This window comes from Macrosteles quadrilineatus, unplaced genomic scaffold, assembly GCF_028750875.1.
Source record: "Macrosteles quadrilineatus isolate MER2022 unplaced genomic scaffold, UCM_ALF_1.0 Scaffold_1__1_contigs__length_201487025, whole genome shotgun sequence".
Lineage (NCBI taxonomy): Eukaryota > Metazoa > Arthropoda > Insecta > Hemiptera > Cicadellidae > Macrosteles > Macrosteles quadrilineatus.
The window spans coordinates 1,278,275-1,301,729 of NW_026542594.1; the positions used below are offsets into that span (position 1 = coordinate 1,278,275).

Here is a 23,455-nt window from a genome sequence, read left to right on the forward strand (position 1 = left end):
TTTTGAGGTTAAATAAAAACAAACAAACTGACACAATAATTCTTGGAATTGACAATAGTTAAATATACTTTAAACTTACTCTAGCCTACTTTTATATAACTACTTGGCAATATACAGTATAGAATATTAAGGCCTACTGTGAAATAGAGACGTGATTCCTAATTCCAAATCAGCTAATGAATAAGTTGATACTTAATTATTTCCGCCAAATTATAGGTGATGGTTGCTTTGATAATAGTTAATTATATGAGTTAGTATTAAAATATTGAATCTTCTTGCATAAGTTTATTAATTTCGATCATTATATTAATAGAATAATATGGTTGCTGTGACTGGGATACACATAAAATAACCGTTGGGACATACAGTAATTATGATTTACGTCTAGTTTTGAAATATCTTAACATCTAAACATAGACTCGCCTTTTGGGTTTCATGCTAGAGATCAGAATTAAATACTCTAGAGATGACGAGATGAACCTTTATAGACTCACGTTTTGACCCATTTAAATTATAATTAACAGCTAATTGTATTGCTGATAATTCATTAATGCAATCACTAATTAAATAAGTTCACCTCATACAAACAGGATAACATTATACAATAGGCCAAGGAAGCAAGCATAAATTAAACAATGAAATATACTAAATCATTTCATTTGATCTTAAATGGCAATTCTTTCGTAAGTAATACAAAACGGCCTCTAAATGCTTAATTATTAATTGCCAACATGCCAGTTTGTTTGTTTTGATTTAACCTCAAAATTTGACACATATAAACACATTATCGTACTACAGCTAAATAGGTTCATCTTCAAAGATATTCCACAACACCTTAACTGCTTCTAGCTAAAAAATCCAACTGTAAGTAAGAATATTTTTGTATATATACGCTTCATAGGCTACACATATATTTTTAAAATTATATAACAAAAAAGATCTATAATTTTAGCATTAGTATTAACTTTCAAACGCCAATCAATAGATACTTTCTTGGAAGCTCTGTTTTCTGTTTAGAAACTACTTTGCATCTACTTGTAGTGCATACAACACACGGCCACGCTCTCGTGTTGTTCTCCTCTCGCCACAGCTCACATTCACCCTCTCTCTCCTTCTTCCACCCCTCTTTACTCGACCACCCCTTTCTCCCAGCGAAATACCCGGTATAGTACTGTTGGGGATAATAGGCTTATGTCAGGTAGTCTTCTCCACTCGCCTCGACACTCTAATGACCCCTTAATTTACGAGTTCGATAAGCCGGGTCGCCAGCGCTCCTACACTCGATTTAAATAACATTAGGTTTAATGAGTACCTAGGTTTGCTGCTACAAAGAAACTAATAAAGTGTATTAAAAAAAAAATATTAATAGCTTGGAATAAAACGAGAGCTCACCCTGTGGTCGAAAACTCGACCAAAAGTAAGTATTGTGCAAACTTCTCTATTTTCACCCCACGCTGTAAATAAAACATGTGATTGGAATTTCTTCCATTTGTTTTGATTTTTGTTTATTTTGTTGTTATTTCGTCACCAACATGGTAACCCATATGACCCATGTTAATACTTAAATTTTAAATTGATTTTTTGTGCTTATTTTTTTACCCTATTTTAATTTATAAAGGGATTCTGCACATCTACAGGAAAATATATTTAACTTGGCACCAGCCGCGTGTAATTAGTATGGTCAGGCTAGCTGTCATAAGTTTTGCAAAGCTTTTTAGTATATAAGATAGATAAATTTCCCAAGTTTGATCAAAATACACCCATAAACAAGCAAACTACAACATTTTACAATATTCTCCATTACAATAACTTAAGAATTTAAAATTTACAATTTTTTGAATTTTCTCCGTTACCAATAACCTTACAAAAAAACATTAATTTACTAAATTATTTGTTTTTTAAGCCCTTTAAAAAGGTCTAGAGAGAAATAAGGAAATTTTGTGTTTTGAGGGTAAAAAATGAGAAAACCCATTTTTAACCCCCGTAAAACCCCGTTCCGATGGTCCGATCATGCTGGTTCGCGAGTTCAAGTTCACCCCTCCTTACACTTCAAACCAAATTTTATCTAAATCGAACAAAAAATACTCAAGTTGTTCACGGACGTATTTACGTAAACGTATATATATAAATTTAGACGAATTGTGTTTTTGGCCTCTGGGGACATCAAAATGAAAAAGTAAATCGGTCCCGGGCCTAGTCCTTACCTACACAATGGTTCCTTACCTACGGTAATAGCTACTTCCCTATAGGAAAATTCCCTAAAAACCCCTTTATTCCTTCCCGGTAAGCTAAGAGTTCGTTAAATCTAATGTTATTTATATAGGAAACTAGCTGGCCCGAAAGACCTCGTCCTGTCCTAATGTGGTTTTACGTCAATGCTCGTTCATTTTCAAGATGAGCTCGTTCGCAGGGCTCAATTACGTCCTGGTTGAAGTTTGTTTGCTACGCTTCCTCACCTTTAGGTTGGAGCTCGTTCGCTGCCCTCACTTGCCTTCAGGCACAGAAAACATACTACTATAACATACTACTAAGGTTATAGTAGTATGTTTTCTGTGCTTCAGGTTAGCTCGTTCGCTACGCTAACTCATCTCCAGGTTAAAGTTCGTTCGCTACGCTCACTCACATTTTGGTAGCAAATTAGCTGTTGTCATAAATAAAAAAAAATAAATAATAGTGCTGCACCTTGTTGCTAAACCTATTAATTTTTTAATGCTATTGAAGATCACAGAATCAAATTGTTTAGTTGAACCAGCAGTTAAGATTCTTTAATTCCATTTAAATATGAGTATTCGTAAGGTTAACATGGGAAACTCCAGCCCTTTTGACGGATCTGCACCAAACTTCACACAATCTATCCTTGAATAATGCTTAATAATGCCTGAAAGTCTCATTACAATCTGTCGAGCGGTTTCAAAGTCCATAAAGGACAAACAAACAAACAAACAAAGAAACATACATTAGATTTTATATAGATAATCATCTAGGAAAGATTTATGTTAAAATCTAATCAGACTAATGGAAATTCGCTTAGTCTGCAGGTTTGCCGTGTTGGGGGTATTATTTTGCCAAAGTATTATTGCCATAACTAAAATAACAAGAAATAAAGTGTGAATCAAAAGGTCTTGTTGCCGTTTAACGTCGACTCTTCGATTGATATTATTAATTAGTATTTCAAAATAAAGTAACTTCTGGCATACGTAAATAGGAACCTTATAGCTAATAGAAGATTGGGGTTGAGTAGTATTTGCGCCGAGTAGTATTTGCGCCGCGTAGCACCAGCGCCGCGCCAGCTAATTAAATGAGGGTTAGCAGTTTTGACAGGTTAACAAAGGCGGAACCAATCAACTGCACTAATAGGATTATTGAGGACTTATGTTCCTACCACATTTTACTTTCAGCGTAAAGTGGTTGCATGCAGTCACCTCGTGACCCATGCTGGTTACACATAATTTTAAATCTAATAGGCCTAACTGCAAAATTGATGACACCAAACATATCTGCAAATATCGTTCACTGGTTGACAACAAAACACAGTACACTCCGCCGTTTCAGTATAAGGGCTACCTAAACCAATTAATTACCAATAACTCAAAAGAGAGGAAATTACGAAAAAAATAGTTTGTTTCTGTACCAGGTTTGGTACATTGCGCTTCGTGAAGCCTGGGAGTTGAGACAGGCCTTATATCAATTTAAGTTTATCTTAAGTCTAGAAATACAAGTACATATTAAGTTTACAAAATAACTCTCTAAAACGTGTAGTGGCAATACCACAAAGATACCCCACTTTAGGAGTTTTCCCCATAAAAATAACATGAGGATCATTTTTTAGCCACTAATTCCAAAAATCCTGATCTTTGCCTACATATCCCTACATATAATCCTCATATACTATATTCGAAATCAAGCTAAAAAAGCTAATTCTTTCATTTATTGACCCATTAAATGTAAAGAAGATATAATATGGTAATATGACCTCACTTTAGGCACTTTTTCATAAGAATAACATGGGTGAGTTTTTTTAGCCATTTTCTAAAAACCCTGCTTTCGGCCTATACAAGCCCATGCAAATGTTCAATACTATTGTACAACCCAATAAACATTACAAATCCCCATCCATTCCCACGAATATTTTAAATACCCCCGCCGCAGCAAACCTGCCGACTAAGCGAATTTCCATTTGTCTGAATTGATTTTCAGTTAAATATATTTTAATAACATTAGGTTTAACGAGTACCTAGGTTTGCTGCTACAAGGAAACTAATAAAGTGTGTTTTTGAGTAAAATATTGATAGCTTAGTACAAAATAAATAAATTTGCCAAGTTTGATCAAAATATATTCATAAACAAGCAAACTACAACATTTGACAATATTCTCCATAAGAATAACACGGGAATTTTAAATTTACAATTTTTTTAATTTTCTCCGTTACTTATAATCGAACAAAAATACTTTTATATACTAAATTATTTGTTTTTTTAAGCTCTTTAAAAAGGTCTAAAGAGAAATTGGGAAATTTTGTGTTTTGAGGGTCAAAAGTGAGAAAAACCAATTTTTACCCCATAAAACCCCCCGTAAAGCCCCGTTCCCATGGTCCGATCGTGCTGGTTCGCGAACTCATTCAAGTTTATCCTGCTTTACACCTTTAAACCAAATTTCATCAAAATCGGACAAAAGTTACTCAAGTTATCGCGTTCACGGACGTATATATATATATATATAAGTCTATATATATATACATATATAAAAATTTGAACGAATAGTGTTTTTGGCCTCTGGGGACATCAAAATGAAAAAGTAAATCGGTCCCGGGTCTAGGTCTTACCGTGCCACCTACGGTAATAGCTACTTCCCTATAGGGAAATTCGCTAAAATCATCAACTTGGCAGTGCGAGGTTTGCACGTGAACTCGGGCGCGCTCCCGGCCTATGCCTATCGCTTCTCGTGCGATTTTGATTAAATTTGGCATGAAGGTATCACCGATATCGGAATGAAACCTGTTGATATTAACCTACACATATAGGTATAATATAAATAAATTAACGATACTTACGTCTTCTGTACCATAATGTTAAATTCGCAAAAAATGGATGTTTTTTAGCAAATTCCCTATAGGGAAGTAGCTATTACCGTAGGTGGCACCGTAAGACCTAGGCCCGTGACTAATTTACTTTTTCATTTTGTATACATTTATATACGTCCGTGAACGCGATAACTTGAGTAATTTTAGTTTGCTTGTTTATGGATATATTTTGATCAAACTTGGCAAATTTATTTATTTTATACTAAGCTATCCACATTTTACTAAAACTCCACTTTAATCGTTTCCTTGTAGCAGCTAACCTAGGTACTCGTTAAACCTAATTTTATTTATATACATTTAATTGAAAATCAATTCAGACAAATGGAAATTCGCTTAGTCGGCAGGTTTGCTGCGGCGGGGGTATTGTCTGTTTAGTTTAGCTAAGTTTTAACACACAATGAAACTGTGTACCTGATACCATAAGGTTTTTTGTGAAATAACTTTTCACCCGTTTTGATTAACCAATGTTTTCGATGTAGGTGTCCTTGTACATCTTATGATATAGCAGAGGGACGAATGGTAGCTAAAAGTGTCATTTTGGGCTTGCCCCCCTCAAGTTATTGGTTTATTTACATGGATAACTTTTTTAGAACCTGTAATTATGACAAACCTTTTTATAATGGGGTTTTATGTATGAACCCGTGATCCTTTACTTCGATGTATAACCTTTAGATAGCAAACAAAATACGAAACCATATGGGTCTAAACTATATAACGTTTTAATCACCAGTAGTAAAATGCCTTTTTAGTCCCTAGGGAGTACAAGTCAACTGTTGTGAACAGTTGTAAATGTCGATTGTAAGCAATTGCATGGTTCGAAATTATTTATCGATTCATTTATTCGGTTAGAGGTTTCAGAAAGGTTTTATTGTAGCTTATTGTTGCATTCTTATCAATTGCACGACATATCGATGATATAATGTACAGTAGGTCAATTGTAGTAGACGAAATGATTGAAAACCGAGCCCTTCTTTGTGGATTCTACGATGTTCATTCTGCTAAATTCTACTCGAAACTGACAATGACAACACCATTGAGTGACCAAAGAAACATAAGGGACTGGGTTACTACGAAAGGTATGGGGATATATATACCCCTAGCAAATCCCCCTAATACCAAAATGCCGAGCTGTTTGCATTCCTCATAGCACCGCAGACTATCCTGGTGCAACTATTTTCTAAAAACTTCATAGGAAAACAAAAGTCCCCCTTTCTCCTAAATTAGTAATGTGATAAGTAGAAATGTCTACTGGTTATAATAATTATAGTTCAGGAAAAATATCTATACTAACTCAATACTGCATGTGGGGGTATACAAGTGTTTAATCATTTTTTATGTGCAATAATGCACTACTAGTACAAGTTAATTAGGAGCATGGAAAACGACACTATTTACAATCAACTCAGTCAAGTAATGTGTAAGTAATTATGACCCTCGTCACTTCTGCATCATTGAACTAATCTAACTCCGCGGCGCTGGAAGCACGATTTAATCCGCGGCGCAAATGCTACTCGGCGCAACTGCTACTACACGGAAGATTGGAGATTATTTTAACATCATTGTATAATGGAACCTGTCTTCTGACCCTTCGTCGTTCGTCGGAACTTAAACCAATGGCCAGACCCCAGGTAAAGGAGGGCCAGAAGACATAATCCGTCATACGCAGTCCATAGTAAACGTAGCAATGTTCTTACTCAGGTTAAACAATTTATCTTTTCCCATAAGAATGTTAACGAGCCGAAAAAAAAAAACTGGCGGTTGTGTTTCCCGGAAATGTTTCTTTGGAGTAGGTTTGCTTCCTTTGGTAAGTTGCCTACCTTGCATGGTGGTGTGGAAACCAAGTAGGAAACTGCTCTACAATCAGTACGGAGTGAAATAAAATACAATATACGAAAGCGTACATTTTATAACGTGACGTACTTCGTACTGCTACTGCACATCGTAAAACCAGCGGGCAGCGAGTGTAATAAGCCAAACTCAAACTAAAAATTGATGTAAATTTATGACATTTAAAAATTATATTTTGGTGTATAAAGCAGAAAAAAACATTACTGTAAGTTGTACTGTAAGGTCTAATTTTAAATATTGAAAACTGAGAGGATACTTTAGATACTAGTACTAGAATACCGTGAATTGTAACCATGGGTTCAGGTTAATGGTGAATATCTGAGTAATTGATACGTAGAGCTTTGGTTACAAATCTTATCCTAGAAAGGTCACATTCTACATGGATTGTGCATAATCCATGCAAAGTCCACAATAATAAATGCACCTGAAAGTGACTCGTTCTGTAGAACCTAAATTGCTATAAGACAGTTGGTTATTCTGCAATTTCGGTTTTACGTGTTGTGAAGCCACGTGGGGGGAGGGTTCAGAGTGTGTGTGCGTGTGTGTGTGTTTGGACAGTGTGCCAGGTATATAAGGCGAGGAATGACCAGTGGTCGCCACAGAGTACCACACCTCCATAGCTATGAGATCCACCGTAAGTACAACACTATGTACATCACGAAATTTTACTATCTATGTTATTAAAAGATTTTGTTGGATTTTTTTTATCAAAGTTTGTTTAATTTTTTATACAACATTAAATATTGTGTTGGAAAACTAATCACAAATTTATGTTCAGGGGTTGCTTGAAAATATTTCAAATCAGTGATAAGTAAACGCTTATGGCGTAAAAAATAGATAGTTTTCAACTTAACTAAGATAGAAAATTGTAAATTAATTCAAATATATCACGGCTTTTGGTGTAGTGACACCAAAGTGAATTGACGCCGGCTGCTAGTCTTTCTTAATAGAATTAAACTGTTTAAAATCTGTAACTTACTCGCATCATACATGCTTGCACTTACAACAGAGAAAGTAATTTTAATGGTAATGTAAGTGGTCAAATAAATTTAGATTAATACAATTTAAATCTTAATTATATATTTGGTAAAATCACGTAATTTGAAGTACCAAACAATCATTTTTTTATTATTTTTGCATTTCAGTCGATTTTACAAGTTAAATTGTTTGCTATGAGCCAATAGTTTTTTATTCAGTTTTTATATTCACACGTTATCAGAAAACCCGCAAATTTTTAAAATTCTACTAAATAATTCAATTTTTAGAATAATTTAACAGGCCCAAAGTCTATGTGGACGGGCATATGCAAGGTTAAAATAAGCCACCAACACCTTAAACATTTGTTGAAAATGATTTGGGAAACAGCTTCAAGCTAGCATAAAATATTTTACTAGGTACTATGCAAAAATGACTTGAAACCAGGATCTTGTTTACATTATGACAAACATCAGCCCCAATGATTATTTTTTTAAAAGACAATTTAAAATCATATATATAACTTTTGAAATGCATTCTAATTTTTAAAATAATATACACAAATTTTAAATTTTATTTAACGGTTATATACACTTTTAGCTGGTGCAGTAATACAACATTTGTATACCGTAAATCGTAATCATAATGAATGACTGGACAGAAAAAAAAACAGGGTGTCCTACGAGTAGGTTTACAAATTAGATTTTTATTGTTGGCCTATTTATGCAGTGAAAGCTTTTAACATTTACACAATTCATATAATATGTATTGAAAACACTCTTTAAAAGCTTTAAGCTTCCTAACGTTTTTTAGGACAGAAATTTTGGCATATTGAAAATTTCACTGATTGGGAGCTTCTTATAAAATAGTAAATGTCATCACTATTTACGCTTGGGCGTAAAGAGGCACAAGCTCAAGTAAAAACTAATTAAAGAAAAAGCGATGGTTTGAGAATGCACTGTTTGCCGTTGTAATGAACAACATTTTTCGTAATATCGCAGCATTATAAAAAAAAAAAAAAAAAAACTAAGTTAGGGAACAAGAATACGTTTCACCTAAAGATAACCTCTCAAAACGACTTCCAACTTTTTTTTCAATTTTGCTAATGCAAACAAGCATCTGCCTAGTAACCGATTAAAACAATCGATTTATACTTTCAAAACGTGCGATTGCTAACAATCGTTCTTTATCACCAAGTTTTTAACAGCTGACTTTTACTACCTATGCTTTTACAAGCTTTTTCGTCATACTGCAGCAAAAACAGCAGTTTTTAATAAATGCGTTGTGGGTCTAAAATAGCTATATTAATCCCCAGGGAGTAAAAAGCCTTTTTAGTACCTAGTGAGTAAAAGTTAGCTGTTGTACACAGTTGTTAATTTCGATTGTAAGCAATCGCATGGATTGAAATAATTTATCGATTGATTTCTTAGATTATGTTTGAGCTTATTGTTGATATTGTTGCATTGTTTCAATAGTCCGACATATCGATGGTATAATAAAGGCTACAGTAACACCCCCAAAATGATTGAAACACTTACTACACAGCTGCTTATTCACATTAGCAGAATTGAAAACAAGTTGGAAGTCGTTTTGGGAGATAATCTTTACATGAAAGTGTTTTTGTTTTCTAGCTTAGTTTGTTAATTAATTAGTGATGCAATATGGCGAAAAATAGAGTTTTAGCTATCCAACAATTACTAAGTTGACAACTATTTTTCTTGGAAACTGGTAGGAGAGCTGTAAAAGGTTAGTCTAACTGCTTCTGTAACTTTAACAAAAGGCATATCCTTTGCACAATGTTTTACTGTGTGTTTAACATCAAGTCATTTCTTCTAATTTGGTTTAATTAAACTGCGCTCGATAAAGTTAATAATAGTTATGGAACAGCATCCTTCAATCAAACTCCCAACTAAAAATAAGTATCAAAACTACAACGCAGTAAACAAATCAGGCAATGACTTGAACAATATTTTTGTAGGAAGTAAATTGATAAAATGTTCAACATTCCATTTTGTTTATAATACGTTTATATGAAGCTGAAATCTTCCCAAAATATCTTAAAATTCTACATTGTATATGTTGTTCCAAAGGGTTCTGTCCATAAATAGGATTGTAATATCAAATCAAACGTCGAAGCTTCTTTTTGAGACACCCTGTATTTATGTTTTGTAACAATAAACTGCTCAATGAACGGAAATTTTCTTTCATTGCAGTTTGGGAGGCCAATTTTAAGTTACTCGCCAAACAAAATTCTATAATTATATATTGCAAATAGTCTAGGCATTCAGAATTGAAAAAAATTTTATACTATTAACTTCATATAAAAGAATGGCCATTTAGTGCCGTTTGTCTATACAAATGCTTACAATGTTGGGCATTGGACAAAATATTGATAATTAATTACATAAACGATAAAAGCTTGAGTTTGTCAAGTAAAACCTAAATTCAGCAAAATTAACCAAGCTTTAGTTAGTTGAATTTTGTTGAAAGCTGTTGAATTTTCCATACTTGTTTTTAGAACTGAAGAGAATCGAGACACCTATGACACTGATGATTGGTGGGTCCTGTTTGATTAATTTCTAGCAAAACATTCTACAAAACATGCGTTCTGATTTTCCATTGGCGTTTAGAAAATAGTGATGATAGTGCTTTTTACAGTACTTTATCTAGGAAATCTAAGGAATAGAGTTTTGGCTTGCTGGGACACCGACATGAAATAGTTATAATTTTTCATTGTGTTTGTACCACCTTGTAAACTAGCTTCTTCACGACATGGGAATGTCAATCCTCGTCCTCCTATCTATCTTTACGAAAAATCACTTCTCGGCTGACTGGGTTTGTCAACCAGTATTGTTGTTGGGTAAAGTTGAAATTTTCAGAACGTAGGTTTTGTTGTAGGTTGCTACGTCACAGGTTGCATAACTCTTAGTAGAGAAATGTAGTAAAAGTATGTCAACCCTGCAAATTGCGATTCCCAGTGAATGGTCAACCTGTTCTATAGCGCGGGGTGTGGTGTGGAGCAAAGCTGCAAACTTGATACGGATTCTGGTAATCACTCATTAGTGAATGTCTCGCAACAAGCCGTCGCCGTCCAACACGTACATTGCAAACCGGTCATTTAATATTGCCGACCTCTGTCGCCTGTCACTCAATTAGATATATTTATGGTGACTTGTTAGCAAATTCATGTTTTCTTCTTTTAATCAATAGTATACGTTACTAGACCTGAAAATATGTGTTTACCGGACGAGTGTGATCGTTCCCGTGCGAGACGAAGTCGAGTGCGGGATTACCATAAGAGTCTGGTAAACACATTTTGGACGAGTGGCGTACGATATTTTACGCCATACTACTCTAAGCTAACGTGACGATAAAAATCTGTGCAAATCCTTGTTTATTCTTACCGACTAAAGGACTAACAATCACTACTTTTAACATCTAAGAGAGGTCATGTTTTTCTTTTTAATCACTCATTGTCAAATATAATCAGTTGATTGGTGTCCGGTAAAACTCATTACAGGACAGTAGTAGGTAATGAAACCCCATTTGATTAAGCTGGTGGCAAACAGCTGTTTTCTGGACTAAATCCTTGCGTGGGAAGTCTGTTAAAACAGTAGCGTGGCGTAAAACAGTATAAATGCCTATCATCCAATATGAATAATGGTTCATAGTAGTTAAAATAGTTATGTAACTACGGTACTATTAAAGCCAATAATTCTTTTCGTCCAAAAATCAGACAATTAATATATCTCTTAATACCTTCTAAATGACCGTGAAGATCCAAAATGATGCTTTAAGTTTACACATGGTTATAACTAGATAGCTTCTTGATTAGCATTGTACGTTTTATTAAATTTACGGAAGTAAACAAATACCCCCGCCGCAGCAAACCTGCAGACTAAGCGAATTTCCATTTGCCTGATTGGATTTACACTAAAATGTCTCCTTAAAAATATCACATTTATTCCCTATTTAAATAACATTAGTTTAACGAGTACTTACGTTTGATGCAACAGGGAGGGTAAAAAGGTGTTTTTTTTTGTAAAATGTTAATAGTTTAATATTAAAATAATGCATTTCCCAAATTTGATCAAAATATGATCATAAACAAGCAAACTACAACAGTTTACTTATTCTCCATAAGAATAACATGGGAATTTTAAGTTTACAGTTTTTTGGAATTTTCTCCGTAACCATTAGGTGCATAATAACGCTTCAATATACTAAATTATTTGTTTTTTTTTAAGCTCTACCAAATGGTTTGGAAAGAAAATGCTAAATTTTAAGTTTTTAGGGTCAAAAATGGGAAAAGCAAATTTTTGCTCCATAAAACCCCCCATAAACCCCTGTTCCCATAGTCCGATCATGCTGGTTCGCGAACTCGTTCGAATAAACGCAGATTTACTCGTTTGTACCAAATTTCATCAAAATCGGATGATTTTTGCTCGAGTTATCGTGCTAAAGGACACACACACACACACACACACACACACATATATATATATATGAATTTGGACGGATGGTGTTTTTGGTCTCTAGGGCCCTCAAAACGAAAAAGTAAATCGGTCCCTGGACCAGGTCTTACCATGAGTACTACGGTAATAGCTTATTCCCTATAGGGAAAATTTGCTAAAAATACACTTGAAACATATATTTACACCTAGATTGTTAACTCACAAGAGGATAAATATATATAAAAGTTAATTTATACCAAGAATAAGCGCTTAACAAACCAGCAGTTTGCATTGGGCGAGGCGGTGAAGAATCACTATATCTTCTCTTCGCCGTGGCGAGGCACGGGCAGAACAGCTAGTATTATATAAAAATGGTAAGTGGTAAGTGGATTTCGGTTGGGCACTCCAATCATCATCGCACCGATAGGCGTTAATAAGATAGTTCATTGTCAATAATGCATCTAATTGTTTGAATTGCAGATAATAATATTACATAAAATTCAATTAATTTAATTGGTAATGTGTAAAATCTAAATGTTTCTATACTGTTTCCAATATTGATTTTGCTTGTACTGCCCATGGCCAGGTGCTTGCGCTGCTGCTGGTCGTCGCCTGCTTTGCCGCAGTCGACGCAGGTTTTCTGGGAGGATATCATAGCTACCCCATCATCAAAAGCTACCATAGCTACCCCGTCTACAAGAGTTACAGCAGTTACCCCATCTATAAGAGCTACAGCAGCTACCCCGTCTACAAGAGCTATAGCAGCTACCCCATCTACAAAAGTTACAGTTCACCGATAGTCATCAAGAGCTACGGCTCAGGCTGGTGGTAGAACGTCACCACCAGAGAAATTGTTTGCCCAATTTCTTTATAACTTTAAACAACTAAATGCGTTTTTTGTCATCATGCCTTCATCTCAATCAACAAATGTTTGCCTTTTTTGGTTTCGAACAGTTTAATTTCACACCAATTTTAAGTTAAGCTAAATATGTAAACATGAAATTTGTTATATGTTCATTCTTTTTCCAATTTTCTATTTCCTGTATCTCTCGCTTGAATCTCTTTAAACAAGTTCTAGTCTCATGATGTCTTATGTTACCAATAAAATTCTAGTTATTAATATATTGAATTTCATCTGCTATACCCTCGTCAAAAATCATTAGTTATTTCGTAAATTGACTGCATTTTTTGTAGGTGCCTTAAGGTTGCAGTTAGTGGCTTTGAATAAATCATTGAATATTTTGACACTTCCTGAATGAATTACAGAAAAAGAAAACACCAGGCTATAGAATAGATTTTTATCTTGTAGTTCTTAACTAGCAATAGATTGATTCAGATTTGACTTTCGAGCAATTGATTGAATAAAAGTAGCACCTTCATTACGCTTCATGGAAAGTTTGTTCCCGATAAGACTTTTATGTTTCAAGACTTCCCCCACATTTTATACATCAAAACACGGGTCCAGACCCAAGCAGATGTGAAGTGTGCATATTTTTTTGCATTTCCCTATAACCAAATCTAGCGATTTGTAAAATATAAATTGCAACTGGGCGTATTTTAACGCAAGAGTGAAGTAAAGGTTAAAGTAGAATTATTCCCGTCTCGAAAAACGAAAATCGGTTCACCTAATGTTTTCTTTTTAAACTTGAGAAATATTACCGGTCAGACACGGATTGTAAAAAAATCAAAGAAAAACTCATTTGTTTTTCAATGGCTCGATTTATGGACTCGAACAGTTAACTTATTCTCCAAAAGAATAACATAGACAATTCAAGTTTACACCTTTTTGAATTTTTTCCGAAACCAAAAACCGTATTAAAAACGTCTAGGTTATTTGTCTTTTAAGCTCTTCAAAATAGTTTAAAGAGAAATTGGGAAATCTTATGTTTATTTTATTTACGTTTTAAGGGCCAAAAATGGGAAAACCCCTATTTTTACTCCCATAAAACCCCGTTCCCATAGTCCGATCATGCTAGTTCGCGAACTCATTTAAGTTTATCCCGCCCTACACACCCAAGCCAAATTTCATCAAAATCGGAAAGAAATCGTATTCATGGACACACACACACACACACACACACATAAATATAAATATATACATACACAATTTGAAAAATTAGTCTTTCTGGCCTCTGGGGACATCAGAATTAAAAAGTAAATCGGTCATGGACCTAGGTCTTGCCGTGTGGCCAACGGTAATAACTACTTCCCTATATGGAAATACGCTAATAAACTAAAATTTAGACACCTTTGTATACAGTTTTGAGACAAACGATTATATTTCCCTTGACCTAAAATAAGATAATTTATTAAAGAAGGCCTCCTCTATAAAAGGAGATGAACACAGTAACCAGGCCTTCCGCTGGTGGTAATTTGTATTCATCAATGGCGGTCGTTTGACATTTGTACTAAGATTGCTAAAGGTATAGAACCAATGTTTCTGATAAACAATTTAATGCAATATGAGGCAAAGGGATTGTAGACCTTTCCTAAATGTTTAAATCCACAAAACATTTTAGGTTTTAGATGTTATTAAATTGACATGTAACTTCCCATACTATTATTATTTACAGTACCGAAGAACTTCTTAAGCCTGGGCTGCCCTTAATGCAGACTTTCAAAACAAAATACTAATCGACTATCTAAGTTTTATAGAATTGGCACTTTTATTGGTAATTGATTTAATTGGTGAACTGCTATCCAACCACCAACATTTAAACAATGGGTATGTGGGTTTGGTTATTAGTAAACTTTATACCAACATCTAAACCAAAATTATCTCTTTACAAAGAAACGTGTTGATGTGTTGTATAAAGTTGGTGACATGAGGGCATTAACCTATTATGTTTTGACTGTCCAACGTTGAGCCCGCAGCATTGCTTGCGTAATTTCCGTAACTTGACATAAACCTCTATTTTTTCAATGATTTAACTGGAAAAATAAAAAACACAGAAAACGTGTAAAACACAATATATGTAACAGTAATTATAGATTGTTGTTTCACCGAGTCTAAAAATAGCATCTCAGAAAAATCCTCCACCAGCGTATATGTGCAGAAACCAAGCGTAATTTTGCTAATATCCACCAAGCATGTTAGCAGGTAAGGTTTTCGTAAACAGTGATTACGTAAAATCTAGATTGTGTTGAAACCAATTTTTATACCATGAAGTTTGTTGCAATATTTGCATCATACTTATTTTTAACAGCATTTAGATTATGTTCATTGTTTATTTATTTGTTATATATATATATATACGCAAGCAGTTTTCTTTTCACAGTCATAACGCAATAACGGCTTGATGGATTTAAAAGTTTGAGGTGTCAAATTAAAGGTATTTTCACGTAGATGTGCAAATACGTCTCAGAATGTTTAGAAAGGGCACCACTTAAGTACACTTAAGGGCTAAAGTTTGGAAGGCGGCGCTATCTGTTGACATCTGATCAATCTCATTTCCCTTTGTTTACAAATAACATATGAACGTAGTTTGAAATAGTTTTTAAGTTTAACCACAGACTGCAGAACTTAAAACTTCCAGAGCAAAGCTGGAATTTATATTTTGTTTCAATCTGTCAACTAAGTCTGGTCCATAATTAAAAAAAGTGTTTAAGAATAAATATTTAATAAATATTTAATTCTTTTTGTCTATGGTTAAATTGATTTACCTTACATCGTATTTGACTGATTATCATGTAGTTAGAGTTCGATTTGATGAAGTGAATGTTTAAAAGTGATTATTCACAGGGTAGTTATCCGTTACATTACCATATCTATATATATAATACGTGAAGCCGATTTTTGTTAACGCAACTCCTCCCTTATTTGTGGACCAATTTCAACGTTTAAGGTGTCAAAAGATTCGTCTCAATATGTTGTTTTGCAATAAGTTTTTAGAATTTTGAAATTCCTACTCTTAAGGGCGTGAGACCCTCTCAAAGGTTGATTTTTCCCCATAAGAAATACATAGAACAAAATTAAAAACAAAAAACAGCTGTTTATAAAAAGAAACTCCTTTGCTTTTTGGGAGTAAATATTAATGTTTGTAATATTGAGTAGGTTAAGACCAAGTTAAACCGGTAATCAGTTTTGTAGGAAGAACAGAAAATACCTCAAGTTCAAAGAAAAAGTATCGAAAACGTGATTAGGAGACAATTAATAATAAGATATCTTATGCGTATGAGGAGAGTAGAAAAAGAGAGGCCTGGTCTAACAGACACCCATCCAGATACACATTCACTTAGTGATATGAATAATATTTCACAGTTCTGCTGCTATACATCGATGGTTCTGCTATGCAACTCACTTTGGAAGTGAAAAAATATACGAAGCACATAATGTTGTCACGGTGGTAAAGTAAACTTGCCTAATGAATGCATGCAAGAAATGTTTCCTTCTGACACAGACAAAACAAGATATTTCAAAACACTTAGTATAAACTATATTAATGCCTTGACTATGATGAGTTCAAGTAGTAAGATTATACCAAATCTTGGTGGACCTTTTGTTTTTATTGTTAACTTTTGTATTACTCGCTCTACTTCAATTGAGAAAAACGCAGATGGATTGTTTACTTCTAGGTTATGTTGCCAGTTCCTCGGAAAAACTTATACAAGGTTTATTGACTGAATTTATCAACACAATCCAGACATTTCAAGTCAAAAATAAGAAGTTTCAACAACTCATTTGCTATTGAAAGTTTTAGTGGCAATAATAGACCAAACATAAGTGAAGGAATCAGTGTTTATGTATTCAACGATCGAGTTGTTACGGTCAATTTTATTTTTATGATTTAGGAAAGGCAAATAATATACGCTGTTCAAAAAGAGAATACGAAAATTGCTATCCAAATCGTATAGCTACAAGAGTTATCCAACCTATTTCGACAAATGAATCCAAACTTTCAAAACGTTGGGACAGGTATTTAGAGAAACTCCACTGAAAAACGTGAGACTGACAGACAACACGTTGAAATACGTTAACCAACTTTCAATGGTGTTGGTGCTTTAGTCTATTCAAAGCAGATTATGACAGTCCTGTTGGCAAAAAATGGAGCACATGAAATGGTTGATATCACCTCACTTTTCAGGGTATCCACGATGAAAATTCGTTTGACTAGGGGGATGTCTCAAATCAAAGAAATAAAATCACCCAACTTAAATTACTAAACACAGGTTATCAGTAGGCCTAAGGCAACAGTTTTCTTCAATTCTCAATGCTGGAAAAACTTTGTTGCAACATGTTAACTCGAATTGAAGCAGTTCGTTTAGCATTCATTATAAGTTATCAATTAAAACTGAGAGCAGAAATATTGTAGGTGGACCTTGACGACGCAAACAGAGATATTTAAAATTAGTTTCTAACAAGTGTTTAAACAACTCTAAGATGTAGCTACAATTACTCGAATTTAAGCATAAAGTTTTTCTCGGCATTATGTTTCATACTGTGCGGCTCATTGAGCCGCACGGGTTCTCTAGTTATCATGTAATTTACAATGTGTATCAAAATTCCAATTCCTTTATAGTGTTTTCTGTTGTTTGGTTAACTTTCCTCTTTCATTTCAATTTAAAATCAAATGCCACCAGTACGACGAAGAACTGTGAGTGGCTGGAGGGAACGCGAACGCGAACGCGACCGCTTGCATCAACCTCTCAATTGAAAATTTGATGGGTACATAGTGGTAGTACCACCGTTGTGATAGTCCAATCTCGGACAAATGAACGTTAAATGTTTACATTGTAGTGGCTTACATATTTTTAAGCAAGAAAAGACTGGCCGAGACAGTTAAGTTTGTAGGCTACTCTTTGTTGCCATAAATGAAAGGTTCGTTTACCTCATTTGTGCAATTCACCACAATAAACTTCGGGTTCTTAATGGAAACTCTCAATCTGAAAATAGGACTGTTAGACTTATATCCAGAAATTATTTGGATAAAGTTCGTCAATTCGGTTCTGCCTTTACCATGGTCAGATCCAAAGCTCATTAAGATGAGAAAGTTCCACAGGTTATCTACAATTTTAAGATCCGTGACACGTTTTACCACCGAGTGGGTCCTCTAGTTCCTCAAGAAGGTGATGATCCTGAATACGCACAGATATTTAAGTAAGTACGACAATGTCACTAGAACCCAAAGGAGAACTAAGCACAATTAAAAAAAAATGCAATGAAAACATATGCGGGAAATAGGGTCACAATGCCAACCCATTTGCAAATCTTTGAAGACTGTGGCAGACATTATGTAGGGACAAGAGCTCCGAGGAGTCAAGTGAGATTCTTATGTACATAATAAGAGACAGAAGAAGTGTCTTCCCTCGCTACAATGGTTCTACCTGTGTAGATTTCGCAGCAATTTCTAAAGCTGAAAACAAAGCACCACCTGGCCAAATAAATCGTATAGTTTTTTCCAACACTAATAATATTAAACGCGTATCCATTATAGATCTGTCGTTAGATCCACTTGCTTACCCTCTTATGTTCCCAACCGGAGACTTGGGTTGGGGCCCCTAATTTAAATACGCCTAAAACAGAACACATCAAAGAAATAATTTAACAATGCTAGAATAAGAGTAGCTATGGTTGGCGTCAAGAGAGGAATTGAGCTACATTAGGTCAAAAGCTAACTTTACAGTGTGTGGTTGACATCTACGTGCTCATAGAGTGCACCCGCCTACTATACATAAGAGATAACCAAAACAGTACGAGAGTGAATGTAAATTTAAATATTGTAGATTGCTTTTATATTTTTTACATCATAATATTTTTATATTTCTATAATCAGTCATATAAATTATTTTAGAGTGACTCTTTGATTAAGGTCTTGCTGTTTATGTTTTTTGTAAAAATTTTTAGAAAAGTTTCAGTTTTACTCGATTTCGAGCAACAGGTTATCTAGTTTGTTTTGTTATTTGTTTTTGTCCTCGTTTTAACGTAACGTTAAACGTAAAACTAGCGACTTCATTTTGATGAGCTCTAAAAACAAATTATTTAGTAACTTGAAGCATTGTTATACGCTAAAATGGTTATGAAGAAAATGAAAATACCTCCGCCTCAGCAAACCTGCAGACTAAGCGAATTTATACTTGCCTGATTTGATTTTACTTAAATCTATTTCAATAACATTATGTTGAAGGTTCGCTGTTACAGGGAGGTTAATACAGTATATTTTTTAGAAACATGATCATAGCTAAGTATAAGAAATTTAAGAAATGTTATGTTTTTTGGGGTAAAAATGAAAACTAACAGTCTTTACCTCATAAAACCCTGTCCCCAAGGTCCGATCATGCTGGTTCGCGAACTAATTCAAGTTTATCCCAGCCTACAACGTTACTCCTACAGAAATTACTAAATTTATCGCTTTCACGGACACACACATACATTATATGTATAAATATATATATATAACAGTTTGAACGAATCGTGTGTTTGGCCTAAAGGACTAACAATCACTACTTTTAACATCTAAGAGAGGTTATGTTTTTCTTTTTAATCACTCATTGTCAAATATAATCAGTTGATTGGTGTCCGGTAAAACTCATTACAGGACAGTAGTAGGTAATGAAACCCCATTTGATTAAGCTGGTGGCAAACAGCTGTTTTCTGGACTAAATCCTTGCGTGGGAAGTCTGTTAAAACAGTAGCGTGGCGTAAAACAGTATAAATGCCTATCATCCAATATGAATAATGGTTCATAGTAGTTAAAATAGTTATGTAACTACGGTACTATTAAAGCCAATAATTCTTTTCGTCCAAAAAATCAGACAATTAATATATCTCTTAATACCTTCTAAATGACCGTGAAGATCCCAAATGATGTTTTAAGTTTACACATGGTTATAACTAGATAGCTTCTTGATTAGCATTGTACGTTTTATTAAATTTACGGAAAGTAAACAAATACCCCCGCCGCAGCAACCCTACAGACTAAGCGAATTTCCATTTGCCTGATTGGATTTACACTAAAATGTCTCCTTAAAAATACCACATTTATTCCCTATTTAAAAAACATTAGTTTAACGAGTACTTACGTTTGATGCAACAGGGAGGGTAAAAAGGTGTTTTTTTTGTAAAATGTTAATAGTTTAATATTAAAATAATGCATTTCCCAAATTTGATCAAAATATGATCATAAACAAGCAAACTACAACAGTTTACTTATTCTCCATAAGAATAACATGGGAATTTTAAATTTACAGTTTTTTGGAATTTTCTCCGTAACCATTAGGTGCATAATAACGCTTCAATATACTAAATTATTTGTTTTTTTTAAGCTCTACCAAATGGTTTGGAAAGAAAATGCTAAATTTTAAGTTTTTAGGGTCAAAAATGGGAAAAGCAAATTTTTGCTCCATAAAACCCCCCATAAACCCCTGTTCCCATAGTCCGATCATGCTGGTTCGCGAACTCGTTCGAATAAACGCAGATTTACTCGTTTGTACCAAATTTCATCAAAATCGGATGATTTTTGCTCGAGTTATCGTGCTAAAGGACACACACACACACACACACACACACATATATATATATATATATGAATTTGAACGGATGGTGTTTTTGGTCTCTAGGGACCTCAAAACGAAAAAGTAAATCGGTCCCTGGACCAGGTCTTACCATGAGTACTACGGTAATAGCTTATTCCCTATAGGGGAAATTTGCTAAAAATACACTTGAAACATATATTTACACCTAGATTGTTAACTCACAAGAGGATAAATATATATAAAAGTTAATTTATACCAAGAATAAGCGCTTAACAAACCAGCAGTTTGCATTGGGCGAGGCGGTGAAGAATCACTATATCTTCTCTTCGCCGTGGCGAGGCACGGGCAGAACAGCTAGTATTATATAAAAATGGTAAGTGGTAAGTGGATTTCGGTTGGGCACTCCAATCATCATCGCACCGATAGGCGTTAATAAGATAGTTCATTGTCAATAATGCATCTAATTGTTTGAATTGCAGATAATAATATTACATAAAATTCAATTAATTTAATTAGTAATGTGTAAAATCTAAATGTTTCTATACTGTTTCCAATATTGATTTTGCTTGTACTGCCCATGGCCAGGTGCTTGCGCTGCTGCTGGTCGTCGCCTGCTTTGCCGCAGTCGACGCAGGTTTTCTGGGAGGATATCATAGCTACCCCATCATCAAAAGCTACCATAGCTACCCCGTCTACAAGAGTTACAGCAGTTACCCCATCTATAAGAGCTACAGCAGCTACCCCGTCTACAAGAGCTATAGCAGCTACCCCATCTACAAAAGTTACAGTTCACCGATAGTCATCAAGAGCTACGGCTCAGGCTGGTGGTAGAACGTCACCACCAGAGAAATTGTTTGCCCAATTTCTTTATAACTTTAAACAACTAAATGCGTTTTTTGTCATCATGCCTTCATGTCAATCAACAAATGTTTGCATTTTTTGGTTTCGAACAGTTTAATTTCACACCAATTTTAAGTTAAGCTAAATATGTAAACATGAAATTTGTTATATGTTCATTCTTTTTCCAATTTTCTATTTCCTGTATCTCTCACTTGAATCTCTTTAAACAAGTTCTAGTCTCATGATGTCTTATGTTACCAATAAAATTCTAGTTATTAATATATTGAATTTCATCTGCTATACCCTCGTCAAAAATCATTAGTTATTTCGTAAATTGACTGCATTTTTTGTAGGTGCCTTAAGGTTGCAGTTAGTGGCTTTGAATAAATCATTGAATATTTTGACACTTCCTGAATGAATTACAGAAAAAGAAAACACCAGGCTATAGAATAGATTTTTATCTTGTAGTTCTTAACTAGCAATAGATTGATTCAGATTTGACTTTCGAGCAATTGATTGAATAAAAGTAGCACCTTCATTACGCTTCATGGAAAGTTTGTTCCCGATAAGACTTTTATGTTTCAAGACTTCCCCCACATTTTATACATCAAAACACGGGTCCAGACCCAAGCAGATGTGAAGTGTGCATATTTTTTTGCATTTCCCTATAACCAAATCTAGCGATTTGTAAAATATAAATTGCAACTGGGCGTATTTTAACGCAAGAGTGAAGTAAAGGTTAAAGTAGAATTATTCCCGTCTCGAAAAACGAAAATCGGTTCACCTAATGTTTTCTTTTTAAACTTGAGAAATATTACCGGTCAGACACGGATTGTAAAAAAATCAAAGAAAAACTCATTTGTTTTTCAATGGCTCGATTTATGGACTCGAACAGTTAACTTATTCTCCAAAAGAATAACATAGACAATTCAATTTTACACCTTTTTGAATTTTTTCCGAAACCAAAAACCGTATTAAAAACGTCTAGGTTATTTGTCTTTTAAGCTCTTCAAAATAGTTTAAAGAGAAATTGGGAAATCTTATGTTTATTTTATTTACGTTTTAAGGGTCAAAAATGGGAAAACCCCTATTTATACTCCCATAAAACCCCGTTCCCATAGTCCGATCATGCTAGTTCGCGAACTCATTTAAGTTTATCCCGCCCTACACACCCAAGCCAAATTTCATCAAAATCGGAAAGAAATCGTATTCATGGACACACACACACACACACATAAATATAAATATATACATACACAATTTGAAAAATTAGTCTTTCTGGCCTCTGGGGACATCAGAATTAAAAAGTAAATCGGTCATGGACCTAGGTCTTGCCGTGTGGCCAACGGTAATAACTACTTATGGAAATACGCTAATAAACTAAAATTTAGACACCTTTGTATACAGTTTTGAGACAAACGATTATATTTCCCTTGACCTAAAATAAGATAATTTATTAAAGAAGGCCTCCTCTATAAAAGGAGATGAACACAGTAACCAGGCCTTCCGCTTGTGGTAATTTGTATTCATCAATGGCGGTCGTTTGACATTTGTACTAAGATTGCTAAAGGTATAGAACCAATGTTTCTGATAAACAATTTAATGTAATATGAGGCAAAGGGATTGTAGACCTTTCCTAAATGTTTAAATCCACAAAACATTTTAGGTTTTAGATGTTATTAAATTGACATGTAACTTCCCATACTATTATTATTTACAGTACCGAAGAACTTCTTAAGCCTGGGCTGCCCTTAATGCAGACTTTCAAAACAAAATACTAATCGA

The 23,455-nt window shown here is 34.3% G+C and overlaps 1 protein-coding gene across 1 annotated transcript; it reads left to right on the forward strand.

Moving 5' to 3' along the window:
- The first annotated feature begins 7,494 nt into the window (after nucleotides 1-7,494).
- On the forward strand, nucleotides 7,495-13,480 carry LOC128982208 (uncharacterized protein C10orf62 homolog). Its single transcript, XM_054401273.1, has 2 exons — nucleotides 7,495-7,563; nucleotides 12,945-13,480. Exons 1-2 carry the CDS (start codon nucleotides 7,552-7,554, stop codon nucleotides 13,188-13,190), a joined length of 258 nt encoding a protein of 85 aa, XP_054257248.1. The 5' UTR covers nucleotides 7,495-7,551; the 3' UTR covers nucleotides 13,191-13,480.
- Nucleotides 13,481-23,455: the final 9,975 nt, after the last annotated feature.